The sequence below is a fragment of the Heterocephalus glaber genome, unplaced genomic scaffold (assembly GCF_053883595.1).
Source record: "Heterocephalus glaber isolate CG9 unplaced genomic scaffold, H.glaber_assembly_v1.0 deba00000331, whole genome shotgun sequence".
Lineage (NCBI taxonomy): Eukaryota > Metazoa > Chordata > Mammalia > Rodentia > Bathyergidae > Heterocephalus > Heterocephalus glaber.
The window spans coordinates 26,530,769-26,543,421 of NW_028258142.1; the positions used below are offsets into that span (position 1 = coordinate 26,530,769).

The 12,653-nt window shown below is 38.6% G+C and overlaps 1 protein-coding gene across 44 annotated transcripts in view; it reads left to right on the forward strand.

Annotated features, from left to right (window-relative positions):
* Nucleotides 1-12,653, forward strand: part of Tcf4 (transcription factor 4) — a 347,794-nt gene that overhangs the window by 308,159 nt on the left and 26,982 nt on the right. For 37 of the 44 annotated variants that reach the window (XM_087192289.1, XM_004858380.4, XM_021239220.2 and 34 more), the window contains 2 exons: nt 2,066-2,142; nt 4,722-4,925. In XM_087192289.1, coding sequence (XP_087048415.1) covers nt 2,066-2,142; nt 4,722-4,925 — 281 coding nt within the window. The remainder of the gene's footprint in view (nt 1-2,065; nt 2,143-4,721; nt 4,926-12,653) is intronic. The other 7 variants (XM_087192198.1, XM_087192213.1, XM_087192233.1 and 4 more) reach the window with 1 other exon arrangement.

Here is a 12,653-nt window from a genome sequence, read left to right on the forward strand (position 1 = left end):
TTGCTTTTAAAATACGACAAATTAACATGACTTATCACTTAAAATTGAATAATTATTTTAAGTTGCAGAATTATGTCAGTAAGTAAATCATTCTACTTCTCAGTGATTCTTTACATTGCCCTTCCTATGTAAATACTTCCAGAAAGCTGCCTGGTACATGCTCCACTCTTTGGAAGGAGTACGGATGACTTCCAATCAAAACTTAAGCACCTGTGTACCTGATTGAAAACTGACTTTACTGTAATTCATAGTGGAGTCACTTGCCTTACTGTTGCATCCTTGAACTTTACTCTTTGTATGCAACCCTCACATGGCCCCTTATAAACTGGTTTCCCTCTAGAGAATGGAAGTTTCAGGTGATGGCCATGGCTTAGAAGGGAGTTTATATCATCCTTTTGGAAGCCCACATGATGAAGAGGGAGGGAGGGATAGCTACATCCTGCAGTCATGTATGTGTCCAGGGAGATCAGGCCAAAATTTGGAAGAATAGAGATGCTTTACGAGAATAATGAAACATTCCCTTTTACACAAAGGGAAGTAGAGTTTGGTATTGCTATATTCCTGTGGTTCAACACAGATTCTGAAGCTATGAAAAATGATCTCAAGTGTCAGTGTCTAGATGCAGGAAGGAATGCATACAAAGGACTTGAGGCACAGGAACAGATAGTCTGAGCAAGTCAGCTCCAAATTCTGCAGAACATCTCTAATTTCATCTGTTTTTTAACTTGGAAAAATAAAGTCTTCTGTGGCCTTAAAGAGCAAGAAGTAGGCTAATGCCCTTATTTTAGAGATAAGTAAACTGAGGCCCAGAAAGGACCTTAAAGGCCAGAAAGTGTAGGTAGCTTGCCGAGGTTACACCAGTGGTAATATCAGAGGTTGGAGGAGAGTTTTAAGACTGACTATCCTGCCACTCCATTTAAAAATTATGATGGGAGAGAGAAAAGTTAGGATGTAACCATTCAGGGAAATGTCATAGCCTGAGCAACTTGCTCAAGGTAGAAGGCACAGAAACAAGGCTGGAGATGCCACTTTTTGGGTCCTGCCAATGCATCCTGGAAAGTCGTGTTTTAGGCAGAAAGAACTTTTATGAAAATTATAAATAAGGGGACAGATTGCTATTTTTCACACCGACAGCTCTGTCCAAATTCTGTCAAGAAAAGTAATTGAACAAAATATTCTATTTTTGTTTAGCATAAAAATATACAGGCATACCCAGAAAAGATGGAAAGAATAGATTTTTAAAAGTGCTAACAGCACTGGGGCCTGAGATTTCAGTGAGATCATAGCTATTATTTTTTACTTTTTTTAGAATTATGTGCTTTCTCCAATTTTAAATTTAAAATTGATGTCTATTTTGTAGGTCAGACATAGAACATGTATTTTAATAAGAATCATTCTTTACCTTGAAGTTTAATGAATCATAAAATAATTGTTTTCTTCAGGAGAAGTTGCTTAGTTGTTGCTATTATATGGAGTTTTAAAATTTCTGTTTAGTGGATTACTGCTAACTAATCTTATTCCCGAGAAAAGTTTCTAAGAGTTTTTAAGAGGCTAACGCGTGGCTCACTGGTGTGGTAGTGCCCAAGGCTCTTGGTTTAATCCCCAGCACTCCTCCTGCACACACAAAAGAAAGTTTCTGAACATTTATCTCCCTTCCTAGATCATTTTAAAAACAAATGCAAAGCTCTTCTGCACTGATGAGGGAATTTTGGCTGAATATAAACTCTCCTTGCATAAAAGTCTAACAAGCTCTCTGTCGTTGTACTCTTAAAAGCACCTTGACAAGATAGTGAAAGATTTTCTCCACAAGGGGCTTTTCTAGGTGAATTCAGACTCAATTAAATTGTTCCCTTTTAAAGGAAGCAACTGGAGGGAACTGTAAAGTATGGGTCATATTTTACATTTAAAATGTTTTCCTTGCCACAAAATTCTGGTGTGAGATGTTAACATGTGTTTACTTTACTGTTTAAGTGAAAATCAGCATTGCTGTTTCTAAAATGACTCTTAAGATATTGTTGAATTTAAGTTCTTAGAGTTCTAATTGTAATTCTCATTTTAATGTCAGCAGGCACAGCTGTTTGGTCAAGAAATGGAGGACAGGCCTCATCATCTCCCAATTATGAAGGACCCTTACACTCCTTGGTATGTCTCATTTGCTAATCTCCAGCCATTTTCAGATCAGATATTTCCTTTCTTATTGCTTGACTGCAATATTTCTGTTTTTGCTAATCACTATAACTTTTAAGTCATTGTAAGCACACAGGATTGGCTGGAACTTCTTATTTATCCATGGTGACCCCAATACTACTACAGTGGAAGATCCAGGGCTCTAAATTCTAAGACCAGATGAAAGACTGAAGATCTCAGAGTGAGAATGCTTCTCTCCTCACTCTGGGATAGATCCTTGTAAATCATTTTCTTTTTATCAAGAGTGCTGCAGCTCTGGCTCAGCACATAGGCAGAACACTTGAACTCTACCACTGCTTTGCTTTCTAGAATAACAAGTTTATAGGAGACGTCTTTTTAACCTCCAAACGGGAGGCCAGTCCTACTGTGTATTTCCTCATTCACTGTAATTCTCATAGACATCCAGTAATATGATTAATAATAAGGGAGTACCTACTCTTCCAGGAGGAAATAGCTGAACATTTCCATAGGCATAATTTGAATTATAAATACTCATGATGATTCAGTGTCTGACACTTTAGTCTTCCTCAGCTCATGGTGAATGGGGCTGGAATTACATATGAAACAACTCTGATGCAAGCAGTTTTCAGACTGCACATAAGTCAGATGGTGGCAGTGAGTGGGGGGAGCCAATAATCCTTCAGGGTTGTGTTTTCCCCTCTTCTTCCAAACTTGAGATCAACACTGAAGGTCGCGTAGTTGTGTCTGTCTAACTTCATGTTGTCTTGTCAGTGTTGAGGATTTCCCTTCTTTCAGCTTGCTCTTTAAAGAAAACTTAAAAATGAGAGTACAAGGGTGGATTGTGCTCTTTCTTGCTGGGGTGTGAATCATCTAGCTGTGCATTTTAGCTAGTAAAGGCACCTGTCTAGAGAGACAGTGTATCCATGACCCATTAATCTGCAGGCTGCATCTGAATAATGCATAGTTGCTTTAAATGTGTATCCTTATTCGTCATTTTCTGGGGCCCATCCATCCAGAAACCAGGCTTTGTCCCACGCTAGAGCTGTAAAAGCTGTTTTGGAGTTGTGGATTACAGCTTCGATTCTTTATGGAGTCTGAACACTCAAGAGGACGTTCATAAACACAGACTCCTCTCTCCCCCCAGGAATCCATGAGCCAGGAAATTTGATGGACACATGTGTGATTTCTCTTCATGCTTACAGTTACATGTAGAAATATGTATTATCATTCCCATTTTTTAAAGTTAACAATCGTAGACTTAAAGAAGTTTAGTAACTTTTCCCAGGTCAAGTAAGTAGCAGAACTAACAGTCCAGGGGAGGTTGTTTAACTCTCAAGCCCACCAAATCAAAATGCCCTGTACCATGGACTAACTCTGTTAGACACACATTCTTCCTGTCGGTATAGAACAATTAGAAATTGTTTTTCTCATGCAGTAGAGCTGGTACATCTGTTTGTACCGCACATTAGAAATCAAAGTAGATTGTGGCATGGTGCAGTACAAAGCGGCACTTGATTTAAAGTAAAACAAACCTAGATTGCAACTCTGATTTTACCATTTCCTGGCAGTGTAACACAGTAATTAATTCACTTTATTTCTTTGAGCCTCATTTTAACTCCTATGTGGAAGAGATATCATTGTCTTCCCTGCCGGCGGCACACGTGTGGAATGAGGATCATTGAAAGAGCATAAAGTGCACACTGGAGAGTCAGACTTAATGTCATTATTGATCGCAGTAAAACAAATGAGTACATATCTACATGTTCTTTCTCCTCACTGAAAACCATCAGGTAGGCCTTATCAAGTTGAGGAAAACTTAGATCCTCATGTCTAGGATGAACAAAGGTCAGTTGGCTTTTAATTGCATGAAGTAGTGAATCCAGTACTATAGCAGAGGCTCTGAAATCAGTAAGAGTCCCTTGGTGAGCATCTGATTCAAGTCTGATTATTGAGTCTTAAAGTTTCATATCACTTTGGTGGACAGAATTTTTGTAATTTTTTTCCTGTTACAATTTTGAGGCCCTTATGTCTCTCTCTCTCTCTCTCTCACACACACACACACACACACACACACACACACGCATGCAAGCTGGTATTGATGCTAGCACACCAGAAATGGGTTAAAAACAAGAAATCAAAATCTATATGCTTTTACCTGTCTGTGATTTGAAGAAGATAATTTAATCAGGAAAACATAAAAAGATCATTTTCCCATTGCTCATTTTGTGAATTTCTAACCAATGCCTGCCAAAATGTTCCTTAGATTCAATAAATGTTCTTCTCTTCTAAAGTAAATCTAAATTCTCCTTCAAACTAATGCAGTCCAGTATAGAATACGTATATAATATGTCCTGGAAGAATTATTGAATTTACTTTGTTCACAAAAAACACCACCCTAATTTAACATTTTCCACTAGTTTTCTAGGAAGGACATTATACTATTGTTCTAAGGAAATAAACTGTATTGGAAGCATATTCAGAAAGTGTAGTTTGTGTCAACCCAAGTTTCCTTATATAACTTAACGCATGCATTTCAAACTAAATCAAATTTTGCATCATTTGTTAACCAACAGCAAAGCCGAATTGAAGATCGTTTAGAAAGACTGGATGATGCCATTCACGTTCTCCGGAATCATGCAGTGGGCCCATCCACAGCTGTGCCTGGTGGGCACGGGGACATGCATGGGATCATCGGACCCTCTCATAATGGAGCCATGGGTGGTCTGGGCTCAGGGTATGGAACCGGCCTTCTTTCAGCCAACAGACATTCACTCATGGTAAGTGATGAAACTTGGTAGACTCTGTTGTGTAGAATTAGGGTTTCCGATATAATCTCTCAATAAATACTACTGCTGCTTGTTCTGTAAAATTGCTTTATTGAGATATAATTCACTTCGTATACAATTTGTTGGTTTATAGTATACAAATCAGTGTGTTTTAGTATATTCACAAGGCTGTGCAAATATCACCACTGTCTGATGTTTGAACAGGTTTGCCCACTATAAAAGCAAAAGGAAGCCCCATCCCACAAAGCAGCCACACCCTGTACTCTCTGGCCCCACTTCCTAGCATCCATCCACCAGTCTACTTCGTGTTTCCATAAATTTGCCTATTCTGAACATTTCATAGAATTGTACAATTTGTGTTGTTCATTTTTTTAAAAAAATTAAAAATGTACTGTGGATCGAACCCAGGACCTTTCTGCTGAGTACATCCCCAGCCCTTTTTAATTTTTTAAATTTTGAAACAAGGTCTCACTGAGTCGTTAGGTTGCCCAAACTGGGCTCAAACTTGTACTACTCCTGCCTCGGCCTCCCCAAGTGCTGGGATTACTCATGTGTGCCACCACACCCAGGTTGTATTGGTCTTTTCTGATCAGCCTCTTTCATTTAATATAATCTTTTTAAAGTTTATATATGTTTTACCACATATTAGAGTTTTGTTTTCATTACCAAAAAATACTCCATTTTGTGTATAGACCACATTATGATTATTCATTTATTAGGTGATGGACACTCGGGTTGTCTCCACTCTTTGGCTACTATATCTAATGCTCCTGTGACCATTCATGTATAAGTTTTTGTGTGGACACGTTTCCATTAATTTAAGTATCTATGTAGGAGTGAATTGCTTAGTAACTGCTGGTGTTTTAAATTATTTATCTTGGTGACTTTGATTAGTGGACACAACATAAGTTCATGTTACATTGCTGATGTTTAAAATATGAATTTTTTAAATTAAATGAGCCAAAATGATGGCTTTCAACCCTGCGTATGGGAGGTAGAAATACATGGTCAATTTGCCTGTGGACTTACATGGTGTGGGTCTGTGTAACTTAATGTATAGAGTAATTTTGCTATTTTTAAAGTCTATTTGAATAATCTTTAAGCAGATTTGTCTTCATGATAATTGGAATTTCTTTGTTGCTTACTACTTTCGGAAGCATCTTTTTTTGGATGATTGCAAAGATTGAGAGAATCTTCTTAAAATATTAAGTGATAATAATTAATGAAGTGACCAAAGGAGTCAAAAATTTAACTACTATGATTCTGTGTGATTCTCCTCTTTACAGACTCATGAGCAGTCAGTGAACACCTCTGTGTCCTGTTTTGTCCTTTCTGGGTTTTTCTTTCTTTTTTTTTTTTTTTAACAAATTGCTTGGCTGAAGGTCTCTTCCTATATCACTGTAGAATATTTTATTTAAAGATTGTTCTGAAAGGAAATGCAAAATAAGTACACATTATTATGAGCTCCTTCAAGTTCTTGCTTGATAGTATTCCTCGGTCTTTTCCTCAATTTCTCTTAATAAAAGACTAAGATTTAGATTACCATCCTAAGCACTGTGATATTAAAACCTGCAACCAATTTGAAACCAAAAATACTTGTTTATAAATAGAAGCAGTGAACTCACTTCTAAAATGTGGAAAGATACTTCCGAATGCCAGAGTGAAATCTTTTTTTCTGTTTCTTTGACCTCTACCCTAAAAATTCATCACTGAGTAAAAATTATTTGTCTGTTCATGGCAGTTGCTAAGAGTTTACAAAAGGAAAGTCTAGATTTTAATTTAACTTGGCCTTAGGTAATGTGTTAAATACACTTGGGATGCATACAATATGAGATTTTCATTTGTACAGCTCTTTTTTTCCTAACTACAATGTTTAAACAATACTGCTTTTAATTAAGAAATCTGGCTTTATTAAAAGCCAGATCTGTGACTTATAACCATTTCTGTATATCTGCTCTCAATCAAGAGAAAAATAGTTTAATTTCTGTAGTTGCGTTCGTTTTGCATATGTTAACCGGATGCAACATGCACCCGGGGCATTGCTTCAGAGACTATCTTTCCCATAAATATGTAAAGTTCGTTCTTAAGTACCAGATGTAGGTTAAGTAGTTTTTTAACATATTAACCTATACATAGATGCTTTCTGGAACTATTTGACCTTTGAGTTGCCTCCTCTTTTTTCAGTCTGATTAAGAGATGGGATGGGAGGAAAAAACCTAGCCCTGTTTGTGGAGATAGGAAGTGGAACTGACCCCAGTAGAGAGGAAGGGGAGGAAATACAACAGAACAATTTTTAAAGGTAAATAATTGGCTGTTGTTATATAAACACCTCTTTGGCTTGATTTTGGAAAAGAAATTAGAAAAAAAAAAAACCACACAGCCACGGTAAGGGTGATGAGAGAAAGCTCTTGTTCACTCCTCTGAAGACATCTCATATTCAATCAGGGACGACTGTGGAGCCCACCAGATCATGGTGGAACTCCAAAGATGTGCCTGTCACTGTCCTGCTGCCCTCTGAATCAAGTGGTTCTCTTGTCTTGAAAAACCATTCCACATGTCCACAGAATCTCAGCTTCTCAGCCTAAAATGCTAATGGATGGGAAAAAGATTTGATTGTCACATTTTTCTTAAGGCAAATTGGTATGAATTTTAACAAAAAATAAGAACAAAAGAAATAGTTTTTTAGTTTAGTCAGTCTAAACTTAGCCTTTGACCATTTGATACATTCCACAATAAAAAAGGAAATGTAAAGGGAAGAAAAAAAGAAAGAAAGAACCCCCCCCCCAGCAAAAAAAAAAAAAATTCAAGGAGGATACTGGTAATGTTTTCCACATTTGAATTTTAATACATGAAACAGGCTATAAAACTTTGGCCAGCTGCAGTAAATAAAGTAGCAGTGGGAGGTATGCACCGGAAATGTGGCAGAAAGCTCTGGAAAAGGCTGCTCCCAACTGCACACCTTTCTTTGTTGTTCTGCAGTGGGAGCTGGGGTGGTAACTGGAGACTCATCCCAGGACTGGTTTTGTTTTAAGCAAATCTCCTTCCCAACTCTCCTTAATAATTCCTTCTGATTAAAGAATAGACAGCTTTGAATCCTCTTGACCTCCTACTCTTCTTGTTTCCTCCCTCCCCGACTCCAGAAAATCAAAACAGAATGGCTTGATAACTTGGAAGGTGATGTAAGCATTTCTTTCTGTAGCAGCTTAAATTCATGGTGGGGAAAACTATGGTTCTGCCTCAGCTATTATGTTATCTCATTTAATTGCTAACATATTGTACTTAGCTTTTGATTCACAAAATGTTTTCCTTGGAGTTCTGAAGTAGGTCTTCAGTGATTTACTAAGTATTAGTATAATGAAAGGGCTTTCTTTTTTCACAGCAGCATGGCTCATAACACCATGGTGATCATGGTCTATGTGGGAGCTTTCCACATGAAATTATTTGGCTGTGCTGTTTTCCTCCTCAAAAACCCTTTCTGGCTTTCCATTGTCTCAAGATAAAGACCAGTTCTGTAGCATAGAATTTAAAATGCATGACCATTTAACCAAAAGCCTATATTTAGCTATTATAATACACAGAAAGTTTTCCAGCAAGACCAGTCTACGTATTACCAGAATTGCCCAGTAGATTCTCGCTAGGTACTGTTATCTAGCCTGGCCTGCCCTATCCACTTCTCTCTGTCCATCTCCTTCCCACCCATTCTCAAAGTTCTGACTCATGTTCTCCTCTTTTGGGAAACCTTCTCTTGCTAGCCCTACCTGTGGTAGTCTTTTTCTATTCCACTCTTGTAGCCCTATGAGTCATACCATTTCTAGATATTCATCTTACCCGGTTCTTGTAGCTAGGCATCTTTAATAGGCATGGCTTTTGCTTTACTGACTGTTGCAAATTCCTTGAGTTCCACTTACTACATTTTGTCTCCATCTAAGTAAATAGATCCTCAGTCACAAGGGAAGAAGAGACACTAACATTCTCCAAGCACCTGAGAGGTTGCCAGCCCCTTCTGATAGGTGCTCCATTTACAGTGTCTCAGGCAGTCTTCACAAAAGCCCAGAGAGGGTGGCCATGGTGGCCATTGAGGTGCTGGAAAAGGCAGTCTGAGCAGGTAAGAAAAGTTTGTCTCAAAGCGTGTAACTATATTCAAGCCCAGATACACTGACTCCAAATTACATGCTCCTTTTTACTACCATGAGTACTCACCAGAGATTGTAAATACACCTTTGGAAAACTAATTTTAGGTGCTCAGAGCTTGTAATTTTCAAATCTTGATACATATTGGGTGGCAGAAGAAGTTTCTAGGTGCTTTATGGCCATGTTCCCAGAGCAGCTGTCTTCCTTCCAATGGGGTAATGTGCTCAGAATAAAATTCACATTGGGTAAATACTTTCCTAAGTCAAACACGCTTGTGTTAAGTGACTAAGAGGTGTGCAGTCGTCCTGTTGGCATCCTTGAGATGGCAAATTTTAAGTTATCAAGTTATTTTTGTTACCATGACCACCTACTTTTCCAGTAGAATAAAAGCAGAAATCGCAGAATAGGGAAGAATAAGGAAACAACCAGGATTTCACTAACCTAGTTAAGAACTCTTTCCAAATGTAAGCCCCTCTGCACCTAAGATACCTTCATGGTTAATCCTGTTATTAAATCATTAGACTTCTTATAAATTACTGAAATAGCAATTTTCCTAATATAACTCTCCATTCTTCATTTATAGCCACACCCCTGGATGGGGTCTGAAAGAACCCTTGCAAATGGCCTAACTTCTTTTTTCATTGTTTTAAGTGAATCAGAACAAAATCCCCTTCAAATGTGTCTTCATGTGACTCTATGTACTGGCTACCTATCAGTACAATCAGCAGTAGAGGAATTGCTGATTTTAAAATGTTCTGTATTATTAATCTGTGGTTAAAGTGTGGTTCTCAGTTCATTTTTTGTTTCAATTCCACATACTCATTTCAGAAACACGTAGCGGTGGTTTTAAGTGCTGGGCGCTGTGCTAAGACCTGGTCTCCGCTCTCATAGAGCTCACAGACTAATTAGAAAGGACTTGGGCTAGGGATTTAGCTCAGTGGTTCCACCACCTGCCCCGGAAGTGCAAGGACCCCAGTTTGATCCCTGGTACCAAAAAAAGAAGAAGAAAGGACTGGAATAATTAAACAAGTTGCTGCATACCTACTGGACTAGTCGAAACACAGGGCCTCTTAGCCTCTTAGTCACCTGGCAAAGGAGTTATAGTGACTTTCTCAGAGAAGCTATTATAATTAACTTTGGGATGTTCTCCACAGCATCCCCCAAGAATGCAGTTTCTCTCTTTTCAGTTTATTTTTTAGTTTTAGTTAAATAGAATTTATCCAAAAAACAAGTATGGGGGGAACCCCGTTTTTGTTTGACTCATCAGATTTCCTTGCACACTTGAGTTCTAACCATTGGATTTTAGAAGCTGAAGCACCCCAAAGCCAGCCATGCCCTTGTCTTGCTGCTGAAGACTGAGGCCCAGAAAGGGGAAGTGACCTAACTATGGGCACTTGCTAGCTAATGTCCCAGCTAGGGTTAGAAACTATACAAGCCAGAAGTTAGACCAGGTCTCTGTGTACTCTGTCCTGTACTGCCACAGCAGACTTCCTCTCTAACCCAACAGCATGACAATTTGCAGTGACTGACAGCAAACACTCTTCTGTTACTCTGACTTAACTAGTGAAGCCTAAGAAAACTCCTTAGTTGCTCCTTGGCTCCTGTGGCAAAAAGCTGTTCAGCTCTGCCAGTAGGACTCAACCACAATAAGGTACCCTGGAACTTCGAGTGGTATCCTGGTGTCCTCTCCTGCAAGGTCACCTGGGAGCAGCAGGAGTCAGGAAATTCTCTTACTGTGTGGACCTCTTCCACAAAGGATGATCAAAGACATCATTGTCTTCAGTAGGCTTCTCTTGGATTTTCTCAGACTTTGAGTCCATGAAATTCTGCGCACAGTATATTTGAGTGCAGACTTCATGTCCAAGTAGTCATTACCATAGAATCTCAGGGACCTTAGAGGTCATCTCTCCCCAAGCCTCCCTACAAATTAACTGCCAGCCAGTCTCTGTCAACCTCCTTCCTGAGCTCCACATGCGCACAAAGCCCATTTCCATCAAATATGTGAACATTCCTCCTGTGTCCAGCCCAAATTTACTTCTTTGGGCAGTCTGTATTTTTCTGTCTGTTAGAATTGCCCCCAAGTTCAACCTAACAAATGCTTGAGAAACTTTCATTTATTTGAAGAAAGTCTATTCAGTGGGATATTTTTTGTTGATTTTGTTTCTTTAAATATTGATATCTGCAAATATTTAACCTAAAAGAATTTGGGGGCAAGGCTCCCTCTCGTGAACACTACGATTTTCTATTGCATCAGGGTGTGCTAGGGTAGACATATCGCCTCACCCATTCTACACATGATGTCTTCATTAAGGCTATCTAACAAAATCCTATTTTCATTATTACACCTTCCTTATCCTGCTGACATATATTGAACTTCTAATCAGCTGAAATCCATAAGCCACATGTCTCCCAACTATCCCTGTTCACTTTATGTTGTATCTGCACAAAATGTAAAATAAGCCTTTAATTTTCACATTGCAGTCTTCCGTCTGTCTCTAGTCTACGTTAGGTCCTGTGCAGGCACCTGCTCTCCCAGCTCTGTTGTTGGCGAAGATAATGGGTACTATTAAAGTCCACATCAAAGCCACTAATAAAAGTGTTGCCCAGGGGAAAATATAGACTGAAAAGCCTTGGAGCTCAGGACCTCAGTCATTCTCTCCCCACCTGTATGGTCCTCTGCTCTTGGAGTTTTATACCTCAACTAGTCCTGTCCCCATGATGGCACCATCATGCATTTGCCTTTTCTCAGGTTGTCCATAGGAGAACGGGGTGTTCAGTTCAGCACTCCCACAAATGAAGAAATAAGGTCTGTGTAGAAAGACTTGTTCTTGGTGAAACTAAGTTGAGTTCGAGAGGTCACTACTTCCATTTCAGAGCACTTCAAAATTATCTTTTAGGTAGCCCAATACAGAATGTCCCCAAGATCTTAATCATCAATGTCATCTTTCAGTAGCTACTATTTTATTTGAAGCTTCTTTTAATTAGGATGATATTTGCCTATCTCTGGTGTTCCACTGTCCTAATCTCCTCAGTTATCAGATACTCTGAAGGCAGATGAGCAGCCTCAACTGAGAGTTTTTATCTATATCAACCTTGTACTTTATTTTAAGAAAACTTTTTCTAAAACATAGGAAAGGGAACTTGGAAAAATTCTGTTAACCATAATTATTTCAGCAATACCTTCAGAATCCTTGAGCCCACATCACAATGATATTTTGCATTAATTTTAACAAAACCCAGAAGGTTTTGAATACAGCAGTAGCAGTACCATTTTACCTCAGTTCAGCCCCTGCCTAAAAGGAATGGTTAGAGCACCAGGGCCCTCTAGATCTCTCTGCAGTTCCGTCTCTTTTTCCTGCACACCTATTTTATTCAAATTCAGGTGTTGTGACATAGAAATAGTCAATTCTGTGCTCTGAGGACTAGCAAATCCCCATTCAGTAATTTCTTTTTCCCCTAAAGTGTGTGCTTAGCTTCCTGTGGCTGTGATCTTTCTTTCTTTTTTTCTTTCTTTCTTTTTCTTTCTTTCTTTCTTTCTTTCTTTCTTTCTTTCTTTCTTTCTTTCTTTCTTTCATTCTTTTATTAAAT